Source organism: Arvicanthis niloticus, chromosome 6, assembly GCF_011762505.2.
Source record: "Arvicanthis niloticus isolate mArvNil1 chromosome 6, mArvNil1.pat.X, whole genome shotgun sequence".
NCBI lineage: Eukaryota > Metazoa > Chordata > Mammalia > Rodentia > Muridae > Arvicanthis > Arvicanthis niloticus.
In genome coordinates this window covers 51,551,067-51,573,880 of record NC_047663.1, presented here as the reverse complement: position 1 = coordinate 51,573,880, position 22,814 = coordinate 51,551,067, and the positions used below count along the sequence as shown (strand labels likewise).

Genomic DNA, 22,814 nt, shown 5'->3' with positions numbered 1-22,814 from the left:
TCTTGTGGGGGTCCCCCTCCCCAGGGCACTCCCCAGTCCTTGAGCCAGCTGAGAGGAAGGAGGCCAGCGATGCGACTGGGGCGTCTCTTTTCTCCTGCACCCCAAATGTGAGGGATGCACCCCAAAATTTGCTCCTTTCAAAATAGGGGACCAGGATCTCAGGGGAGAGTAGCTGAGGTAAGTGGGGAGGAAAGTGTCCCCTGTTTTCAGGAGAGACGTGGCGGTTGGGGGGAGGTTTGGAGGTGCGTGGTGGGGTGGGGTTGCGCCTTGTAACTCTTAGAATTGGGGGGATGACCAGAGAAGCTTTCTCTTGTACCCCTAAGATGTAGGACCTCATATTGAAACCAAAGCTTGAGACTCGAGAACCCCCCAATATCCCCAGACATTAAGATAGTGTTTGATTTTTTTTTTTACACCCCCACAAAAGCTTTACTGGGATGGGAGCTGGGGGCAGCAGTTGTTTCTGGAGGCCCTGGAGGGTGCAAGGAGCAGGAGGCCTTGGCAGGGCTTGATATAGGAGACTTGGTAGTCTTGGACAGGGTCTGGTATACTAGGGGGCCTAAAAAGATTGCTTACACACACCATCTTAGACCTTTGGATTGCTGAGAGTTTTGGGGGGTGTGTCGGAAGCTTGGTGGTGCTAAAAGGTGGGATGATATGCGGGAGGTTAATATCTGGGTTTTACAGAGTTTTGTTTTGTTTTGAAATTTCCAGAAGAAACTTTTGCCTTCTGGGAGGTTCTTTTTAAAATCAAGTCTTGGACAGGAGGAAAGGGCTAAGGGAAGGCCTAGGGTTGGGGGTGGGGAAAGGCATGTTTGTCTTTGCTTAAACGTGGCTCTCAGGGGTGGGCCTGCCTGCCTGGGCCTGGTGAATGGGCTAATGAGTGTTGCTGTGTGGGTGGGCGCGGGTCTTGGGGGGCCATGGGGAATGGAAGCAGCTCTTGGGGTTGAATACTTTGCCCTCTGGTCGAGATGAGCCTCTTGCTGGGCTCTGCTGCTCTCCTTTCTTCCTGGCCTCCATTTCCTGCCTTTGGCCTCCATCTTGTGGCAGGCCCAGGGCCCAGGGCGACTTCCGGCCCCCCTCTCTCAACCGTGTTCCAGCCCCACCACCTCTGGACTGCCAACTCCCAACCCTGCTGTCCTTGGCCCTGTCTCTTCTAGCATTTCTCTTGGGTTCTGACCTAGGGAGGGAGGAATGGACACAGGAAGCCTTAGGTCCCTGCCTTTGTCGGGAGGCAGTTTGTTGGTCTTCCCCAGTCATCCCCTATTTCCTCTGCCACTATCCTAAGGATCCCCAGAGCTGAATTCCTACGGAAGTAAAGAATGTTCCAAGCTTATCACATTGAACTCATCTTCCAGGGCCCTATCCCCCTGTTGCCTGCTAAACTACTTTTGCTGGTTCCTGATTTTTTCCCCCCAGTGTTTTGGGGGACCATGTTTGCCTTTACACCTCCATCTCACTCTTGGTGGGGGCCTTCATGGTGCTGTCTTCCTCTCGACACACCCCAGTCCTGCTCCCGCCCCAGCAGCACACTGTGGTTTGTACGGCATTGTGGCCACGTCCAAACCACACTGTGGTGTTAGAGCGAGGGTATGGGAGGCACCGCTGAGGCCTGGCCTTGGGAGGCCACCCTGGAGAAGCGAAACACACACACACACACACACAATCTAGGGTATTGTGATAAAGTTCTTGCAAGGTGGGGCAGGAGGCACTGGAAAGAACCCCTCTAAAATCCCCAGGTAGGCTGATACTAGTTGTCAGGAACACTGGGAATGAGTTCTGGGCCCACAGAGCAAAGTAGAGTCTTTGTTGCCCACACCCAACTCTCCTGGCTCTAGCAGCACAGAAATATTGGCATGGGGAAGTGAGTCTGCCAATATTGGCTGGGCTGCTCCAGGCAGGGTGGTTCAAGCTACCGAGAAGAGGCCGCACCCCCGAGGGTGAAGGAGAGGAGAGGGAACAGCAGCTGGCAGCACCGTGCTGAGAGAATTTTTTTTTTTTTAATTATAATTTTCTGTATAAAAATGTCCATCAGACAGAAGTCAAAGGGTGAGGGCACATGGTTATCAGGAACAAGGTGGACGGCTCCAGCAGCTCTCTGACCCTCTCTCATGCAGTCCTTGCTTAGAGTCCCAGGTGATCCACAGGTCCAGGGTGAACAATGAGGGTCAGAGGTGGAAGGCTCAGCAGGACAGTAGAGGAGCATCAGCAGAGGTGGAGAGAAGGCCAGAGTCCAGGGTCAGGCTGTCTGGAACAGGAAGTAAAACAGACAGAGATGGAGCAAGCACGGAGTCTTCCAAGAAAACCCTCACCTCCTCAATTGTCGTATTACTAACTGACCCGATCCCCTGCACTGAATCTTCCTTCTGAGGCTCCTGCACCAGAAAGGGGCTTCTGCTGGGACCCTCCCCTACCATCCAGGTGAGTACTTTCCCCACCCCAGCCAGTGTGGGAGGAGGAGGACTCCTACCCTGGTCAAAGTTGAGTTTCTTGGCTGGAGGAGTTTCTCCTAGCCCTTCGACATCCACCAGGTCACTGTTGGCGTCGGAGTCGTTCAGAGCACTGAGTGTCACATCTGGGAGGGGGCATAGGCTAAGTTCTAGGTTTCCCTGACTGTGTTCTTTCCCTCCTCCCAGTTTGCCAAAGTTTCATGCTCTACACAACCCTCTACCCGCTTTGGAATCACCAGAGTACAGAAGAGAGGTCTCTCCTTCTTTGACCCAGGCCCAACTCTCTATTGAATCTCAGATACGACCTTTAACCCCTACCCTAGGCAGCAACTCCACAGCCCTCACCAGCCTTCTGTTTCTTTATGGGAGGACCCCCAGCTTCAGGGACACTGGAGCTGCTGGGTGGGGGGGCATTTGGAGGTGAGAGGACACTGGATGTCATCTTCTTGGGTCCTTTCTTGGGTGACTCAGCTGGGAGGGGAGTGCCAGAGTCTTCATACACTTTTCGCTTCACAGTGGTCTTTATCTGAGCCCTGAAGACGAGAGAGAGCAGATTAGGGTGTCATCAGAGAAGCTAAGGGAAGAGCCAGGGGAGGGAATAATGGGCCAATCTGAAGAAATTCTAAGAGTTCCTTTGTAAATATGCAGGTCAAGGCCCTAATTCATATGTAATGAGGGTCCTCCTCCCACACACACCTTCAGAACTTTTGCATCCACTTAGTGCTAATGGATTATGAGGAATGGAGTCCCTGAACCAAATGGCCTGAAAGATCCTTTTCATGATCCTCTGGGAGAGATGGATGGATTTGTAGGGCCACCAGGTATGTTGTGGTGACATAAAGGTAGACTGAGATTTTGTCATAGAACCTGACCAACTAATTAGTTCCAAATGCATCCCTGGGCATGCTAGTCTCAAAGGATTTATATAAACAGCCAGGGAACTCTTATCATCAAACACACTCACTGAGCATCTGGGCACCATGAAAATAAAATTCTCTGCAGGTCCTAGTGACCACTGCATTTCCTGAACTTACGACCAACTGCCACAATTATGGTCTTTCAGTCTTCAAGGAAATGCTAACAAAACTAGGAACGAAGTAGGAAAGATGCTGAGCTGGGAGTTCTGAGAAAGAACAATGGGTAAGGAGGAAGAAAGTTGCCCACCCTCCCCGTTCTCGGCCAGCCACCCTCCCTCACACTGTCCGTTCCTTGATGACACAGCTGATGTGATTAAGATCGTCCCCAAATCGCTTCACAGCAGCCCTCAGCATCTCTATCTCCGTCTCCGTCCACTTGGCACTGTCGGAAGGGGAGAAGGGTGATAGCAAAAATGGAAGAGGAAATGTGTGGAACCAGCCCACAGGCTATTTCGTCCACAGCCAGCAGCCTCTTCCCCCTGGTCTCTAGGGGCACCTTTCAAAGATTCATAAAAGGACCTCCTTAAAAAAAAAAAGCCCTGGGGACAAACCGCTAGCCACATGAAACTGCATCCTGGGCCACTTGAAAATGTCTCTTCATCATGTAACTGCTTCCGTAAACAACCCACGGAAACCAATGCAACAAGTAGGGGCCTTACAAACAGAACCCTTGAAAGATGTGTAGCAGCAGTTTGAGGGAGTCTACAAAGCTTATGACAGGTGGCAGACAGTATGTCGGTTTGCAGCGGAGAGCTGTGGACTCGGTAGTATCTTTACCTGTCATTCATTAATTCAACACCACCACCTACACTGCGCCGGGCCAGGCACAGAGGAATTAATATAGCTCCCTGCTCTAGAGAGGGTCGTGTCTGTGACTGAGTCCAAGCGTCCGCTCTCGGCGTCCAGGTCCTAGGCTGGTCTCACGTACCCGGCAGGGGAAGAGTCCGATACTGGATGCAGCTGCATCGTCAACTCCCCGAGCTTCGTGAAGGCGGCGCCGGCCGCGGAGAAGATCTCTCCAACCTGGGGGCGGAGCAGCATTACGGGGGGCCGGCAGCGCGCCGTCCCACCCAGCCTCGGATCCGCCCGCCCCCCGCCCAGCGCGCACTAGCCGGGAGCCAGGCAGGGGGCCCACCCTCCCGTGGCCGCCAGGGAGCGCAGTCCGCGAGGGAGGTCGAACCTTGGTGGACGCTGACGTCATGGCCCCGCGCACCTCCTCACGGAGACGCTCCGCCGCCGCCACCACGCGAGCTGGAAACCACGGAGAGCCCGGCAGCCGGCCGCTCTGGCTCCCGCGCAGGAAGTCCCGCCCTTCTTGCAGCTGATTGGCTGAGACCCGGCCTCACCCCAATCACTCAAGTTGCCTAGCTGCGCGGAGGAAGACGAGATGGAAGACGTCGCTCCACTTCCGGCTGGCTTCATTCCACTTCCGTCGGAGGGTTCGGACTCCTTGTTGAGGCCGGTCTCTGTCTTTCAAGTCCAGGCCCGCCCCCTCCCCGAAAGCACAGACACCAAGCTTAGGAGAACCTCTTCTTTTTATTGTAGTTCAGAACAGGGCGCGGTCACCCCCGGTCCCCTCCAGGGGTTAGGCAGCAGTTTTGCAGGGCCAGGGATGACAGCTCGCCAGGGTAACAGTCCCAAGGGACTCCAGATGAGCGGGACAGACGGTCTGAGGAGTCTTTAAATAGAGGAGGGGAATGGGGAGGGAGAGTCGGACTGCGCTCTAGCGCACCATGTATTCCTTGCGCTTGTTGAGACGAACTTGGCAGAAGGAGAAGCCTCCGAGGAGGAGGTAGAGGCCCGCGGCGATGAAACAGTTGTAGCTGACTTGCTCGTACAGGTTGTATATGTTCTGAGGGCCGTTCCTGAAGGTGGCGAGTAAGCAGGGATATGTCAGCCATTTCAGAGCATCCAATACGCAAGTTCTATGTATCAGACACCATGCTAAAGCACTTTAACTTCCATTAGTCTCCCCGAGAATCATACCAGATGAATTCTATCGTGGTATCCATTTTACAGAGGTAGACTAAGGATCAGGAAGGCAAAATGTTGGAAGAGGCCACATCTAAGCCGGTGGGCTTGAGGTGGCCACGGAAACCTGGCTTGCAAGACTGCTCCCAAGTATACACCTCCCTCACCCCACTCTCTCGTGCTGGGGATTGAAACTAGGACCCTGCATGACAGCAGACCTCTTCTTGAAGTCCCCAACCTAGGACCATAAATGTCCAGTCTTCAGAAGTGTCCTCCACATAAACCCAAACCATGTTACTTCATCTACGCCCAACTCGTCCAAGTACCCGACCACTTACTCAAAATCTTTCTCTGTGAAGGGAACGTCCTCAATTAACACGGCAGAATGGACATTGAAAAATATCCCGAGCATTATCTGGAAGGGTAAGGAAATAGGTTATCAAATTCTTACCCTCGTTCTTTGGTCGCTCCCTAGGCTCCTCCCATTTCTAATGTTGGCCCAACACTTGCGCCAGAGATTAACCAGAAAGAGCTAAGAGCAGGGTGGTTGAATCTGGATTCGGGTTCAGCCATCTGGAACAGGGCGTGAGGAAGGATACTGGGAAGAGTAACTGGGTATAAGGAGGTATATAGCAAACACCTCTCCAAGACGCGTCATTATCATGGGAGCAGACAGAAGAGATGAGGGAAACACAACACTTCATATTTCTGTAAGTGGCGGCCGTTAGTGACCTGGGGAAGCATGGCTTCGGCTACTGTTGTCCGGGGCAAGCACACTTCCCCCTCGCCTCCATTCAACTCACGCAGGTCTCAGGGACCTAGCTCTTGTTTACCTTGAGGGGTCCACAAATTTGCCAGAGCTGACTCCCATTCCCAGGGTCCTGCCTCAGCACCCTTTCGCTCCAGTTGTTTGGATCTGAGTTCCGTCTCGTTTTCCAGCGGCTATTTAGCTAGCCCCTTAATCAGTCTGCTGCTTCCTAAGGCCTGCAGGTTCCTTGTGTCCCAGCCCTTCAACCCCAGAACCCCTCTGACCCGCTCCGATTCTCGCGGGTTAGTCCCCTCACCAACATGATCACTCCCCAGGCGCTGAGGACGATGCCACAGGCGGCCAGCTTAGGCCCACAGCACAGGAGCGACGCCATGGAGGAGGGAGGGAGAGCTCGCTACAGACTGAGCGGAGCGCTGCGCAGAAGCAGGGAGAGGGAACCCTGGAGTCGCTGGGACGGGAACTGGATATTTGGGGACTTGCGCGGCGCAGAGCGACGGGGGGCGTGGCCTTGGGCGCGGACCACTCTGAGGGGTGACTTTCAGAGGAGAACGCTGTGACGCGTGGTAGGCCAAGCCTGGGGATAGGGAACACGGTGTCGGAAACCGAGGCAGAAACCCTACAAGTCCTCCTTGAGCCGGGTGGCAGAGGCGTGAGTGGTGCAGGAACTAGGGCCAGAGGGTTCCCGCTCGTCGCCTACCCCGGCTTGGAATGGAAGGAGCAGGATTCTCACGTGACCGACTTTGGCAGATCACATGACCAGGAACCAGCTGTAACCTGGTGTCAGGAAAGAGTCCACAAAACTGTTAGGATTGTTATGTCAGGACGAGAAGCTTGGGGTCGTCTGGATCCTCACATACCTTCTTAGTCTTGGGTGGTCTTCTGTGATGGGAAAAACTACCGAGTACCGGAGATTCGATGTGCCGGCCTATCGCTTCTATCCAGGTCTCCCTTTTGAAAGATGCGTTGACACTTTGAAAAGAAAAAGGAAGAGTTCCCTCCTGAGGCTGAGCATCCTGCTTTGAGGGACGCTTTTTAAAAACTGACTTCTTGATCCTGGAAATGCTTCAGTTGCAATGCAGTATCGTTATAAATGCTACAAGCAGGAAAAATAAGGGACCAGATGCATTGGATACATGAAGGGAAGCAGCCTTGCTAAGTGTACAGGAGAAAAGAGAAAATGAACAGAAATATTCCTTCTGCTTCTTTCTCCACAAAAGAAGCTGCCTCTACTTTGAGTAAGACAAGGCACAAGCTGTGACTTGGCCACTGTTCCAGTGCTGTAAGGAAACACCATGATCATGGCAACTCTTACAAAACAAAGGATTTAACTGGGGGCTTGCTTAAAGTTTCAGAAATGTAGTCCATTATCATGGTGGGGGGAGCGTGGCAGCATACATGGCATGGCCTGGAACAGTAGCTGAGGGCTAAATCCTGATTTGGGGGTAGGGGGCAGGACTGACTGGCATGGGTTTTTGAAACCTCAAAGCCCACCCCTAGTGACACACTTCCTTCAACAAGGCCACACTTCCTAGCCCTTGTAATCCTTTCAAAGGGTTCCACCCCTGTTGACCAAGCATTCACCTACACAATTCTGTGGGGCCATTCTCATTCAAAGCCCCACAAAATGTAAAAATAAGACTAGGCCTTCCTCTCCAACAGAGAAATGTGGTAAGTCCACTAATAAGAAACATTTGTAGTAAGTATTTGGGACAATTAGAAATGTTTAAAGAACATTCCCTCCCCTCTAGGGCTGGGGTTCCAGCTTAGGGCCAGTGGTGAAAAAGAATTTTGCACTGAGATTGGTGTGCCCATCCTAGTAAGGACGGCAGCCACAGAACAATTAACAATATTAATCTCAAGACCCAGGCACCAAACAGGAACAGGGTCATGGAGTGGAATCTCATGTCATTTATTCTGTTTATTTTGTAGATATTGTTCTTAAAGTGCTTGGGGTTGGGGAAGAGAACTTGTGAAGCACATGGTTGTTACAGGGTATAAGTGAGCCTGGAAGCGCAGGCTCAAAACAAGGGTTTCCTGCCTCTCTCGTTCGTGACTGCTAGAGAAGGAAGAAATTTGGTGAAATGGTTTTTATTTGGGGCCAGTTACACCTTTATTTATAGCTCTTCAGGGTGCGTGTTCAAAATGGAAAAGTAGGGGCGGAGGGGAAGAGAGTCTGGAATTTACATGTGGTTGGCCATCAAGCATGAGGGCTGGTTCCTGGCAAAGGAGAATTAGCTGAAGTAGTTGATTTCATCCAGAAATACAACCTTCCTCCCCTCGGCCCTGGCACTTGGATGTTTTGAAAATGGGGTTTGGGGCTTGAGGCTTATATGAGGTTAGACCAAATCTAACCTGAAATCATGCAAAGCACTTTTGTTTTTGTATCTGGTTTTGTTGGTTTTTGTTTGTTGGTTTTGTTTGTTTGTTTGTTTGTTGGGGGCAGCTCCCTGACTGTCCTGGAGCTCACTCTGTAAACCAGGCAGGCCTTGAACCCAGAGATCTGCTGCCTCTGCCTCCCGAGATTAAAGGTGCTGAGATTAAAGGAATGCACCACGACACGTGGCTTTGTTTTTGTTTTTAAATGGTTAAACAAAGACACGTGAAGTTCATATCTTAGTGTCCACACCTAACGTTTTACTGGAACATAGTCACACACTAGTGGCAGAGTGAGAGAGCTAAGTATGTGTGGTAGAAAGTGGGTGGCCCTCCAAAGATTAAACTGTTCCTCTTAACAGCAGAACATTTAGTGCCCTGTAGTAGAATATTGATGTGGAGTGTTTAGTCAGGAGAGGACTTAGAGTCTTGGCAGCAGACATAAGAAGGCACAGAATCAAGTGGGCAGTGGCAGTCCTAGAGCTGATGAAGTCTTTTGGGTCCCAGCAGCTCTGCCTCAGATGGTGATACTGTTCTCTATGCGGCTGGGCTTGAGGTATTCATAGGGCAGCTCAAGTTGTTCATTCCGGGCCGTAATCTCTTTCTCCAAATTTTCCAAATCTGCTTGAAATTGGCTGAGCACAGCTTTGGTCCTTGGGTCTGAGAAATATTTTTCTTTGTGGTGTCCTAGAGGTACCTGAGGACAGAAAGGACCATTCAGGCTTCAGCTGGAAGACAGAGCTCCTCACACCCAGCCCCCTGTGCTGACACATTTCCCCCAGTTGTCACTTCCCACTCCTTGGCCATTACTCACCATGTCTGGCTGGAGGCGACCCAGATGCCACGTGATGGTCATCTGAAGACAGGACTTCTGAATATCAGGTAGCGACCCCATCACGGTCTCCATGGTCACATCATCCTTGCTGGTAGGTGGAGGCATCCTCATTGTGCATGGAGCATTGGGTACCCAACCATACCAGTCCAGCTGCAGAAGGAAGCCGAGGCTTTAGATCCCAGGTGTTAGGATTTGAATCCCCACCTCTCCCTTGGGTTTCCCAAGGCCCAGACGCTTGCTTTCTGGGGCCTGGGTCTTCAGCTGTCTGTACCTGGCCCTGGTTGATGGCAGCATGCTGGGAAGTGCAGGTGAAGATGCACATGGTGAGGAAATGGCAGAGCTGAGCCCGGGACTGGAAGGAGACAGGGAATCCTGGGCAGGAAAAGAACAGGTTTTAAAGAGGAAAAAAATAAAGATAGTTTGGTAGGTCTGTATTTTAGAACAGAGCCGGGCGGTGGTGGCGCACGCCTTTAATCCCAGCACTTGGGAGGCAGAGGCAGGTGGATTTCTGAGTTCAAGGCCAGCCTGGTCTACAGAGTGAGTTCCAGGACAGCCAGGGCTACACAGAGAAACCCTGTCTCGAAAAGCCAAAAAAAAAAAAAAAAAAAAAAAAAAAAAAAAAAAAAAAAAAAAAAAAGATGTGAAAAAAAAGATGTGTATTTTAGAACAGATGTGTATTTGTTTGTTTATGTAGATGTATTTGTATCAGATATGGATTTCAATACTGGCCTCATCACTTACATCTTGGTGACTTCAGACCGGTTACCTAACCTCTCCACGTTCCAGTTTCCATCTGCACAGTGGATGTAGTGCTGCGTGCTTGTAGCCCCAGCTCAGGCAGGAGGAGTGTGAGCTCCTGGCCAGCCCACCTGCACCATTGTCTGGGGCCACATAGTGAGGGCTTGTCTTTAAAAATAAAAAGACATCAAAAAGTTTAAATAGTAATAGCTCAGGAAATATAGATATTGTTATTATGGAAGGATTAGGGGCTGGGTGATCAGTTATGCCTATTCGGTGAAGAATTTCATGATTCTTTCTATTTCTAGACAGTCTCTATGTTATAAAACAAAGAACAAGAGACATCCTGTTCCATGCCTGTGACCCCAGCATTTGGGAGGTTGAGGCAGGAAGAGCATGAGTTCTGGGCCAGTCTCTGCTACATAGTAAGTTTGAGGTCCAGCTAAGCTAAATGACCCTGTCTAAAAATGACCCTGTCTAAAAGTCCTGAATGCACCTCAGGTGAACTTTATTTTGCAGTGCACGTGGGAGCTTTAATTACACCTGTTTTCTAGATAAGAAAACCAAAGACCGGGGAGATTAAACTGCTAGTCAAGATTACACTGAGCAGGGAAAGCAGAGGCTGGCTTTGAACTCAGGTTCCTGGCTGCTACTCCATTACCCATTTTAATTTCAGCATATTTCCTCTGATTTTCTAATTTTCATCAGGAAAATTAGGCAAAAATGAGCTCCAAGAGTTGAGAGAGAACAGAGCAAGGAGGGGCCGAGAAATTATTTGTGGGGATTGAAGTCAACACTTATGATGTGGAATGAGTGTTTGTGTTCCCACCCCCAAGTTAGTATTTTGAAATCATCCACTAGTGTGGATGTGAGGAGTCTTGGAACATTATAAGGTCATGAGGGTGGAGCTCTCGTGAGCAATGACAGTGTCCTTATGAGAGAGGATGTAGTGCCATGAAAGTCACCTGTGCAACCTGGAAGAGTGTCCTCCAGGGCCCAAACATGCTGGTACCTAACCCCAGACTTCCTGTCTCTAGAACAGTGAGAAATACGCCTCAGACGCTTAAGCCACCCTGTCTGTCTCACTTCATTATTTCAGTCCAAACAGACTAAGACACTGAATAGTTATTGTAAATTTCAGGATGTAGATACTGCTTAAGGAGACAGCCAGGGAGAAGAGTCTATTTGGACACATGAAGTCTAAGGGGCAGGACCAAGAAACACTAGAGAAATCTTAGTCCCAGAAGGGTCAGAGTGGTGAACCCTTTGCTTTCTCAAGGAGATGGTCTCTTCAGGGTACAGGTGTTCCTGCATTGCAGGGCCTGGCTATGATGGTCCCTCCATGCCATAAAGAAGCAGTGGATGGGATGCAGGCTGGTAGTTGTGATGTTTTGTATATGCTTGGCCCAGGAAGTGGTTCTCTTAAGAGGTGTGGCCTTGTTGGAATAGGTATATCACTTCGGGTGTGGGCTTTAATACCCTAGTCCTAGCTGTCCAGAAGTGAGTATTCTGCTAGCAGCCTTCAGAAGAAGATGTAGAACTCTCAGCTCCTCCTGCACCATGCCTGCCTGGATGCTGCCATGTTCCAGCCTTGATGATAATGGACTGAACCTCGGAACCTGTAAGCCAGCTCCAATTAAATGCTGTCCTTATAAGTGTTGCCTTGGTCATGGTGTTTGTTCACAGAAGTAAAACCCTAAGTCAGTAGTCTTGAGTATGGAAGGGGCCTCAAAGCCAGAGAAGGGGAGAGTCTATGTTTAGATGACCCATGAAGGGCTAGTTCTCTCAGTAGGTAAAGGAGGAAACAGATAGAAGTTGACTGGAAATAGAGGTTGCATCCTCACTGCTGGTAGGGAAGGTGGAGATCGAGGGCCAGATTTAGCCAGAGAAACCTGAGCCCCAAGGATCAGGGCTTTGAATTCAGATTTGAGCATGCAGATATTGTTGAGATGGCACCTGGAAATGACCTTGCAGTCTGGCAGACGTGTAGCATGCCAGAAGCCTCTGTGTGGACGGTAGCAGGCAGGAGGAAGATGGATAGCCATGGTGGGACCAGATGGGCTCTAGAGGTAGATTTTTCCCATTTATGTCTTCAGGCAGAGATCCCTGAGTGCAGGACATAACCCTCAGCAGGGACTGAGGAGAACTCACTGGCTGTGGCTCTGGACTGGGTGAGCCTCATGCTATGGCATTTATGAACATGACTGAGGACATGAGTATGAGTGATGGGTGGGTCTCTCTGTGAGGACAACCTGGGCATATAGGATGCTCCTGGCTGTCCGGAGGCACGGAGAATGCTTTCACGGATAGAAGGAGGATGTGATTGGGGGGTTCCGTCCCTGAGATCTGGGGAGGGGCACTTGCTGGGTCTCTGGGACAGATCTTACCTCTGTCCTGGGCATGGCACAGCCCCACCTCAGTGATCTCCTGACACCAGGCCTGCAGCTCTGGGTCGCCCCTCACAATATCATCAGTCTGGTAGAAGAGATGGACCATCCCCTTCACATACCTGCCCAGAGAAGGAAGCAGAGCTGAGGGCAGAAGGCTCCTGCCTCTCACCTCTGCACCCCTTTTCTATGGTGGCCTCTCATCTGGCTCTCACTGTGCCTGGGCCAGATTCTACCAGATTTGTGTTTTGAGGTTTTAATTTTCATTTAAAGATTCAATTAGTTTATTACAGTGTTGGGATCAAAATAAAGGCCTTGCTCATACTAAACAAGCATCCTGTGATTTACACCTCAGGGCTCAGGTATATTGATGTAGGAAAAGAAATAAAAGTTAGTAATTCGCCGGGCAGTGGTGGCGCATGCCTTTAATCCCAGCACTTGGGAGACAGAGGCAGGTGTATTTCTGAGTTCATTTCAAGGCCAGCCTGGTCTACAGAGTGAATTCCAGGACAGCCAGGGCTATACAGAGAAACCCTGCCTCGAAAAAAAAAAAAGTTAGTAATTCTATGAATCTACACCTGCTAGTCATTCCTAACAAACCCTGACACCTCCAGATCCCCCAGCCTCTACTCCAACAGCCCTCCTCATATGGGTCCCACCCCTACTCTCGTCTCTTTGTTTTTAAACCTTACAACTGACTCCACCTGGTCCTTTCTCTCTCTGAGGAGATATTTTTTGCTCCCAACCAGATTTCACCCATGTCCTTGGAGTCACCGTTTCCCTCTCACTCACCTGGCAGTGACTTCCCAGAGCTCTAGAGCATCCCGAGCGTAGAGAGCACTTGGGATTCTCAGCAGGCCTCGGGTAGCCAGGTCATCAGGAGGACAGAGGGAGCGATAAGTCAGCTGAGCCATTGCCCGAGTGAGCAACTGAACATGGCCGCCCCCACCTGTGCTCACTACCTGGGACAAGAGAGTTGACAAGTCTTGATGGATGGAAGGCGAAGTAGAGAGCCAGGGTTCCAGGGGGCTCAGAGGCGGAGTTCCCAGGTTTATAGTAATGTACATGGAGGGACAGGACTCATAGGGCCAGGCTTGAGATTTTCATAGACGTTAGTCTGGCTTCCCCAAATGTTCAGACTATCAATGGGAGCTGGGAGATTAGGTAGCTCCATACCTCCCTTACCTGGTCAAATATTCCTCCATCTGAGATGAGCTGGGTCCGGCTTCGTGTGTTAATTTCCATTGTGTAACGGATGTGGGGAACTAGGAGCTGGGTGGAGATTAAAGGGGCTGTACTTGAATACCTTTCTTGTGGGACCTGACACCAAGGTGACACCCAAGCGTAATGTCCTTCTGTCCTCTGGGTGCTTTCACTCAGGCTGAACTCAGACAGGCTGGTCTCTTGCTTCTTGGATCACTCATTCGTATTCTCTAAACTCCTCAGGGGTTGTCCTCTGCAGCCAATAGTGACCAGGATTTCAACCCATACCTTACCACTCAGACACTTGGCCAAGATAATTACCATCTAATCTGCAATATCCTCATCTGCCAACAGGGGGCAACAATAGGCTCTAATCAGGGGAGCCATAGCACTGTGTGTGACTATGTAGATGATCTGTGAAGTATTTGTCCACAGAAAGGATTCCCATTAATAGATGCTATTCATTCCCTTCCACCTTGAGTGGGGGTGTCTTTTAAGGACTCTCGGCCTCCCTTATATTTCCTGTATTCTATCATTTATATCCACATAGTTTAAATTAGCCTATATATTCCTTACCAAAACTGTACCGCCAGTCTTTGGTTATTTGACTCTTGGGTTTCTTCAGGAGTGCCTGGAGGGGAGGGTATATGAAGCTGTCTGCTTACACAGCAGAGGTGTCGCCACCCATCCTGTCCCCAGCCTTGTTGGTACTATTGGCCTCCCCTCTCCTTCTCCTTGGCAGTTAAAAAACACCACCTCATTCTCATATACTTCCTCTGTCTTCTTTTTTTACACAGTGAATATTCATGCTTCATCTACTCTTGGTGTTTATCTGAATTGTTTATGCCAACCATAGGAGTGACTCAGTGCGCTCTCCGATTTTGAGATATCAAAGCAGTTCACATTGATCTGAGATAACTTGAAAAACTTACACAAGACTTGGAATGACATAGATTGCCCCAAGTTCACATGAGGAGAAAAGATGCCTGGAACCAACCCCTAACAACAATTGATGGAGCTTTTCGGATAGTATTCGTCACATTGTACTTTAAGCCATTCATTCTTCAACAAACCTACCAGAGACCTGACATCATTTACAAATGTGCACATCTAGGCTGGAGATGGAGCCCAGTTGGCAAATGCTTGGGTAGCATATGTACAGCCTCCAGGTTCCATTCCCAGCACCCCATAAGCTGGGTGTGGTGGTGCACACCTCCAATCCAAGCATGTGGAAGATGGACACAGGAAGACCAGAGAAGTTTAAGGAAATCTTTGGTTTGAGGCCAGCCTGGGCTGTATGAGCCCGCTGTCCTAAAATCAAAACAAAACCAAAAAAAAAAGTGGACATTTGGAAAATATCAGGGTAAGATTTGAAATTTAGACTCAACAATCATAGAGTCCATAAAGTGAACACTAATGAGGCCCTGGGGACACTCGAATATTTAGCCCTCCTCTGTGACCTGTGGTGTGAGGCATGGGATGTAGTTGTTAGGATGGGTAGGGACAAGCAAAGGCTGATCCAGAGAGGAAAATTTTCTGTATGAATAGCGGCCTTAACTATACACATCGACTAGAAGACACAGATGCAGGTGGCCTCATGCAGTAAATAAAATCCAAGATACTACTACTCAGACTGTGTTACCCAAAGGGATAATTCCAAAGGAGTCACAGCTGGCCAGGCCTGGGCGGTCAGATAGAAGCATCCAGCTGGAGTGATTTAATCGTTCTTGCCACACACCTCACTTAGATACCCCATCAACACTTTACCCACCACGTGACTAAAACCAGACCCCTCCTTTGGCCCTTGAACTAGTTCTGACAACCATGTTCTTTGAGAAGCTTACACCAATTTTGTGTTCTCTGGCATATTCACGTCGTGTGAAATGTCATCAAGATTTTCCAGATCTTTTCATTTGTATTACTGTTTTATTTGCTTGCGAGTATGTGTGAGTGGACGTGTGTGTGTCATGGTGCCCATGCTGGTTTTCTCCTCTCTCTCCTCCCTCCGTCACACTGCAGGGGCTAGAGATGTGTCACTACATTTGGATTCTGCACAGGTGCTGGGGATCCTAACTCAGGTCCTTGTATGTGTGCAGCAAGCATTTTATCCGCCAGCCACCTCCTCCATCCTCGGGTGGTTCTTAGCCACTTGTCTTCCTGGGTAAATACTAAATCTTCTAAGGTAGGGATAAAACCCCCTCCACTTCCATCTGACAATATTTCGGCTATGTTGTAAGCCTGCTGTGAGACTGCCAGATATTTGAGAATTTCAGAGATCTCACTTATAATAGTCCCAAAGAAACGTTAAAGGACTCAGCTTGATTAAAATAAATTCCAAGGTGTTGATACAGTTCTGTCCCCAGCTTCTCACTCACAGATTGCTATGAGGATTTTTGATGCTGTATCTCCCTCCTTTGTGTTGTGGGGGGGTGGAGAGAGGTGGATTCCAGGGACTTGCTGGCCAGCCAGTCTAGACAAAATGGTGAGCTCCAGGTCCAGTTAGATACTGTCTCCAAATAGCTCATTTGGGACTAAGGGAGACAGGACAGAGAGGGTCAAGCCTGTACCTTGAAGATAGGGTGCAGTCCCGGGAGGCACCTCATGGTGGCAACAGCAATGACCTCAGCCACCAGATGAGTGTTCAGCAAATGGAATTGGAGCTCCTGCAGCTGGAAGTCTGAATTTCGGACCCAGATCTTAGCCAAGAGCCAGGCAAGTGGAGGATCTGAGGGCAGGAACAATGTTGGAGCTGGAGAGCTGGGACTGGGAGGCTGAATCTGGGAGACATAGAAATTGGGTAGTTACTGAACTCCCACTCCGTGTATGTCACATGTATGTATGTCCACGTAGTCACAATTCCTGGGGAAATTGATGACTAAGCAAAACTGTTTCCTTCCAGTGGCTTACACTCAAGTAGAAGGGACTCTACTTCCCTAGCTATAATGCCATGGTGGGCAGGCTGGGTTCTGGAGATGGGAAGCAGGGGTCCAGAAAGGAGGTACTAGGAGAGGTGTGGGGAAAACGTAGTGGGGCTCCGAGATCAAGCGATGAAAGAGAAAGCAAAGGCTGGATGGATGTGAGCCCGTGTGGTGTGCAACGATTTAACTCTAACACCCAGGAAGCCAAGGCAGGTGGGTCTCTGTGGGTTCAAGGCCAGCCTGGTTTACATGGTGAATTCCAGGCCAGCCAAGGCCACACAGTGAGACCCTACCTCGAAGAACAACAAAAACAGAACAATGATGGATGTGTAAGACTATTGAGGTACTCGTCAATGGTTGATGAAAGCAGTGGGTGACAGTGGATGTTTAGAAGCAGAGGACACCAAGGAATTAAATGTGGTTCCCTCTGTGGCCCTCAGCTACTAAGTCTCCACATTAATTTGGAACACATAAAGAAAGCACTTTCTTAGATCCCACTTCAGATACACTGAACAAGAAATTCTTAGGGTAGGACTTCCTCCCCCCTTCTGCCCCACTCAGGGCCCTGTGCACCAAGCTACACCCCAACACAGAAACCTGTGTTTTTAACAAGCACGTGAGGTGATTCAGAAGCACAGTGACATTTGAGAGCTGCAGATAATGGGATGAAGACTCAAGAGGCCGTTTGCTTTTTGTTTGTTTTAAGATCCTACTATGTCACTCAGGCTGGCCTGGAACTTGTCATGTATCCTTGGGTAGTCTTGAACTCATGATCCTCTTGCCTCCACAGTATTGGTACTATGGGTATGCACCATCACACCCAGCTGCTTCTGTGACTCACAAATAAGCACTTTCATTTGGGTGAGTCAGTGGGACTGGACTGTGAAATGAGGTTAGGACTCAGTAGAGAGAGGGCCTGGGAGCCAAGCACCCAGAAATTGAGTTTCTAGATGCAGAGGTTTATGTAACAGAAAACAGCATCAGGAATGAAATACCTGGGAAGCCTTACCTGGATAGCCATGGGTAGCAGCTTCCCACTGGGGTCCATCCTCAGCATGACAAGAGGGGCAGCCAGGTACTGTTGTTCTCCTTGGATCACATTAGCTGGAATTCCGTCCAGCAGGATAAAGTCAGCTTCAAACAGGGATCCATTCTGGAGAGAGGAATGCATCCATTCTTAGAGTGCAAAGTTCACACACAGAGGGGCCAAGACAAAGGTTAAGGTGTTCACAGACATCGATTCCAGCTTCTTTTACTGTCCTTCCTCCCGGCAGAGCTACTGTACCTTGTTGGTCCAGTTCTTCCAATCTTAAGTCAAAGAATGAGATATCTTGTAGCTACCTTGTGTGGGGATACATTGTAGAGCTGGGTACAGAATAGGCCTGCTCAATCCAGTTTGCACCACAAGCACTATCAACCTGACTCTGTCCAGATGGTCAGTCCCCCATCTTATCCTTCCTAAGTGCTCTCTCTGCTCTCAGCTTCCATCACCTCAGCATCTCTCATGAGCTCTATAAGAATCTCACCGACCCTGAGGAATACTCCATGGAACCTCTCGAGCCGCCACTACCACTGACTACAGTGTGCACAGGGTTACCCTCCTGGTGGCCACTTCCCAAACTCGCATCGCTAAACATTTCCCAGAAAACCTCCTGTATCTCCCAGCGCCATGACACGGGCTTTTCCTTTTAATCTGCCAAGGTCACTGGAGTCCAGAAAAAAAGCCTCTGCAAGAATGTCATTGTTCCAGCTAAAGTCTCTGGACCCAGCCTGTGCCCGAGGAATCCCAACCCTTCCCCACTCATACAGGAGTTCCTTGTAGCTTTCACACACAGTTCAGGGCTTTTTCTTACTACAGCACTCACCCAGGGAAGCCTCCTTCTCCATTGTCTCAACCTCACGAGGTCTTACACACTAGTAATAAGAGAACAATGCTGGGCAGGTGGGAGGAAGGTACCTTGAGTTCTTTCTCCAACTGAGCTTGAAGCTCCTCTGTCCCAGAGGGCAGAACCAGTCTGGAGGGCAGAGAGGTGGAGCGTCTCAACAGCATGGGGTTGGCACCATTGAGGAACTGGTAGCCAAAGAGTTCATCATCCTGCCAACACTGGTGAACCTTCTCTGGGATGGGGGTGGAGGGCACAGAAAGGAGGAGATTTACCACAGCTTAGATGTTTCTGTTCTTCTCATTGAACCTTGGGGACTTAGACTAGCCTATGCTCAGCCCATTTTTATTTTTGTCATTTTTGAGGCCTCTGTGAGAATATCAGGCATAATATATCATAATTTGGCAAGGATCTATGGGGACCATGGATTCTGATGGAAAGGGGCCACTAGGAGGTAATGGCGATCTGGGGAAGCCACTGACCAGCCAAGGCACTCTTCTGGCCCCAGAAGATCTGATCAAAGTCTTCCAGACGGTTCCAGCTTCTCAGGAGGGTATAAACACGTTTGAGGCCCATTTCCAGAACCCTAGGATGGGTGTTAAGACATGAACCCATCACCTGACCCTCAGCCCCTCACTATGTACCTCCATGCTTGGATCTTCCAGTCCCTATCCCATGAGCGTCAGCCCTCCTTACCCTGCCTTCAGTGTCCATTCAAAGTCCAGTCTCTTCTCCTCATGAAATCTCATATTTGGAGGTAGGTCATCCTTACAGTCCGCTGCTATTGTCTGAGGTAAGCCTTCCTTCCAGGTGGCCCAGCTACAAGTTGGGGACAACACTTCAGAGAAAGTGTTGAGATCAGTGATGGGTGCAGGGTGGGGACTGGGGGGCGGGGAACAGTTGGGAGGCCTGTGTGTAAATGGTTACCAGTAGGTCTGTTGTCTTTCCTTCAGTTCGTTTTCTCGATGCTTCTGGAAGACATCCAAGGCGTTGTCTGCTGCCAGGCGGGCTGGGAAAGTTACAATTAGCTACACATCTGTCTGCTTTAAGCCCTCTTGCGCTTTCCCCTACTCTCTCTGTAGCCAGAGTTCATGTTTTCTGCTGGGCTCTGTTGTCTTTATCTCTGGCTTTTCCTCCATTGACTGATCCCCGGACACATTCATCCGGTTCCTGTCAGTTTGAGCTCACAATTTCACTTACTTCAACCACAGCTTTCTCTTTCAGACCAGAATCCCATATCTGCCATGTTTCCCTGTTCCTTCAGCTCATAAAATCTCCTACCTGACTCTATTTCATCAATATCTAAAATAGGTGTGTGTGTGGGGCGGGGGGAGTCACGATAATTAAGGTGATAAAATCTTCGTCACCGACACCACACCTATAGCTACTTGTTGCTTTGGCTAATCTCACACCCCAAATGCTGTACTTTCATTGCCTGGTTTCGACTCCGGAGCTGATCACCACTCTACAGCTACTGACTTGTCTCCAGTGCCACCTCAGTGAGATCCACCTGTTTCCAAGTGTTCCCGCCCTTACCACCCTGGCTTTCACTTGCCTCTGCGCATTTCTTTCTCTTGTTTCCTATGGTAAAAATGCGATGTCTTACAGCTCTTTTGCATGCCTTCTCCTCCCAGGTGGTCCCCACTATCGAATCAAATTAGCTGCCCATCAGCCCGTCCTCGCTGCCCGTTGCTCATTGGATAGCTCTTGTTCTGTGATCCCTCCACCTGTCCTGTCCTAACTCTGAATCACAGAATTCTCCGTTTGTGTCCACGGCTCCATGACCTACTTCTTATCTAGGAAAACAGAGTCTCCGGATCTCTTACTCCCTCTTTAATTCATTTGCAACATCACTTATTTCCGGGAAACACTTGGGGAATTAACTTCTCATTTCCTCACTTGTGCCCTGGAAACTCTGTCCGGTGCCTGCCCATCCTTTCTCCATGTTCTTTTCCTCCCCTCTTCTTTAGCCCTATTCCCTCACTCCATCGCCGCCAGCACTCCTCTTTCCACCTCCGTCCACTTCCCCAGGGTAGGACTCTGCCTGCTCACCTGTCCCCTCGGGCAGGCTCAGGATTCCCTCTCCCTGCACCCAGCGATAGCAAGGGAACACTGCCTCTGCACTCGTCCCAGGCCCCTGAACCGTGATGAGGTTGCAAAACCAGGCGTCGTCCACAACGGTGTGCTGTTTGTGCAGTTTCACAAACTGCAGTGGCCCCAAGTCCTCGGGAACGTCGAAGTCAAACTCCTCCTCCTGCGGGGACCACACTTAGTAGAAGGGATTGGGAGAAGTCTCCCCTTGTGGAGCCTCAGTTTACCGCAGCCGTCAAAGAACACCTCACCCCTGCTCTCCTTCCCTCTTCCACCCCTAACCTGTCTGGTGGGTCTAAGGTGTCCCACTTCTGAGGGAAGACCAGAGTTTACCGCGCTGACAAGAGATTTGAGCAGATGATGAAGATCATCACCTGTCTTATCCTGTCCACTTAGCTCTCACCACACTGGAACTTGGAGGAGCTTCGACTGACCACAAGTCCTGTATTTATATCAGCTCTGGGACTATGAATGCAGGACCCGGAGGCTGCCTGGGCCGGGGTCTGGGAAAGGATCACTCCTGGCGTCCTACCTCCACAAAACTCCATCGCGGTCGTGCTGTCACAGTGCCTAGCCTCCCGTCTCTTGACAACCTCCCACTCCCAACTCGGACACTGGAGGGCCCCAGCTCTTGCCCACTGACCTTGCCCCGCGCTGGCCGCAACTGCAGCTCCAGTTTCGCCTCCCGGTGCGCCCCAACCAGCCACAGACGCACTAGGTTGAGGGATCCCGAGAAGAGCCAGGCCCCGGTGACCACGCGGACGCGGTAGCGGCCCATGGCGCCCTCTGGCCTCTCAGGAGGCGATCCAAATCAAGTTTAATTCGAAGACCGCCCAGGGCCACCGTCGCCTCAGGGCCAGGTCCAAGGCTTTAAAAAGATGGATTTGTGTCCCCGCCCACACAACTCCTAGGCACTCCCAAGTCCCCGCCCCAGACTAGCCTGAACCTGCTAGCCCAGCCCAAGAGCAGGCTTTGGGAAAGGGTTGTGCTTTTGGATCAGCTACAATATGAGAGAAACCAAAGGGACCCTGGCTGGAGGGTTGAGGATTGGAGGGGGAGGCTTAGAGCTTAGATATGGCAGGGGACGCGTGCAGGAGCTAGGCGGAGCTAGGCTTAGGGCCCTTCCCAAGATCTCTGGGCTTTTAGGAGAACTTGCAAAGGGGTTGAAACCATTTTTCAAATGTTGGAGGGAAAAGTGTCTTCTGGGCTGAGAGAAATGCTTGTAGCAGGTGAGCCTGGGAGGGCCTAGGAGATGCCTAGCTACTAGACCATCTGTGGTCCCCAAAAACTAAGTCCCTGCTCTGTACTGCTTTTGAAATCACCCCTTCAATAAACCCCAGGGATTCCCAGGCTGCCTTGCCCCCTTCCTTCTCGCCCCACCCCCATCATCTCTCCCACTCACCTGAACATCAGACTTTAAGATTTCAAATACACAAAGTGTCACAGGCCACACATCTTGAGGGAGGCCAAGGACAGTGAATGCCTCTTTTTGCCCAACCTCCTCCAGACGGTGGGTGCAGAGTACCAGTCTGAGTATTGAAGGTGCAGTATAGAATCAGTTATGTTCCAACAGGAAAGGAATGAGTTTATTTCTTCCAGGTAAGGAGAGTGAGCCTTTCTTTAGGGGATCCCAGGTTTGATTTTCTTCCCAAGTTATCTCCTGGTCTTGGGTCTCAGAAAAGGGAAGTCATGAACAGCAGTAAGAACTGTGCTTGGTAGGGACTTTGTGAATAGTGGGAAACTTGTTCAGGACTCAGACTTTGTCACATGTACAAATCCCTAACTAGGTTTTTGAGAACTAATATGTTATAGTTTGGTAGCTAGGCCAGGGCCAGGAGGATCTGTTTTCTGGACCTAGGATGCTGCTGCTTCGGGGAAGGGAAAGTTTAAGACTTTCTAGGTCACACCTTCAGGCCTCCAAAACCCTGAGGCACATCAGGTCTTTAGTGGATTACCTTGCAAATTTTCCAGACCCATTTCTGCCTAGAAGTTCCGTGTTCTGGATTGGGAGTCTGTCAAGTGACAGCCCCCTTCCTTTCAGTGTCTTGGATCACCCGTTTCTATACATTCCCCTTGGTTCCTGACAGCAGGCTGCATGACATGCAATTCCATAGGTCATGTTTTGCCTTCCCACAGTTTGGTACGTATCGACTAAATGATTCCTTAATTCAAAACTTCTTCTTTGATGCATTATGACAAGCTTTTTTTTTTTTTTTTTTTGCCACTTTGGTGTGCTGTGAGGTTACATGTGAGAGAAGGAGAGAAAGAGAGAGCGAGAG

The 22,814-nt window shown here is 50.0% G+C and overlaps 3 protein-coding genes across 9 annotated transcripts; all 3 read right to left on the bottom strand.

Moving 5' to 3' along the window:
* Positions 1–1,980: 1,980 nt before the first annotated feature.
* On the bottom strand, positions 1,981–4,842 carry Bacc1 (BPTF associated chromatin complex component 1). Of its 6 annotated transcripts, none has more exons than XM_034507108.2 (6): positions 4,548–4,745; positions 4,296–4,390; positions 3,648–3,749; positions 2,796–2,983; positions 2,471–2,575; positions 1,981–2,248 (listed from the first exon to the last, which is right to left on the bottom strand). In XM_034507108.2, exons 1-6 carry the CDS (start codon positions 4,566–4,568, stop codon positions 2,184–2,186), a joined length of 576 nt encoding a protein of 191 aa, XP_034362999.1. In that variant the 5' UTR covers positions 4,569–4,745; the 3' UTR covers positions 1,981–2,183. The 6 variants fall into 6 exon arrangements, with proteins under 6 accessions (XP_034362999.1, XP_034363001.1, XP_034363002.1 ...); XM_034507110.2 differs by having other exon boundaries at positions 1,981–2,244; XM_034507111.2 differs by lacking the exon at positions 3,648–3,749 and having other exon boundaries at positions 4,548–4,837.
* Positions 4,843–4,884: 42 nt separating this feature from the next.
* Positions 4,885–6,591, bottom strand: Rnasek (ribonuclease K). Its single transcript, XM_034507116.2, has 3 exons — positions 6,403–6,591; positions 5,677–5,753; positions 4,885–5,232 (listed from the first exon to the last, which is right to left on the bottom strand). The coding sequence occupies exons 1-3, from the start codon at positions 6,478–6,480 to the stop codon at positions 5,091–5,093; spliced, it is 297 nt and encodes a 98-aa protein (XP_034363007.1). The 5' UTR covers positions 6,481–6,591; the 3' UTR covers positions 4,885–5,090.
* Positions 6,592–8,772: 2,181 nt separating this feature from the next.
* Alox12 (arachidonate 12-lipoxygenase, 12S type) lies at positions 8,773–21,388 on the bottom strand. Of its 2 annotated transcripts, XM_034506138.2 has the most exons (14): positions 21,179–21,388; positions 20,497–20,698; positions 19,372–19,453; positions 19,141–19,263; positions 18,927–19,030; positions 18,519–18,679; positions 17,571–17,714; positions 16,211–16,420; positions 13,626–13,712; positions 13,233–13,402; positions 12,441–12,562; positions 9,587–9,687; positions 9,295–9,465; positions 8,773–9,177 (listed from the first exon to the last, which is right to left on the bottom strand). In XM_034506138.2, the coding sequence occupies exons 1-14, from the start codon at positions 21,311–21,313 to the stop codon at positions 8,998–9,000; spliced, it is 1,992 nt and encodes a 663-aa protein (XP_034362029.1). In that variant the 5' UTR covers positions 21,314–21,388; the 3' UTR covers positions 8,773–8,997. The 2 variants fall into 2 exon arrangements, with proteins under 2 accessions (XP_034362029.1, XP_076792564.1); XM_076936449.1 differs by lacking the exons at positions 20,497–20,698; positions 21,179–21,388 and having other exon boundaries at positions 19,141–19,282.
* Between the last annotated feature and the right edge of the window lie 1,426 nt (positions 21,389–22,814).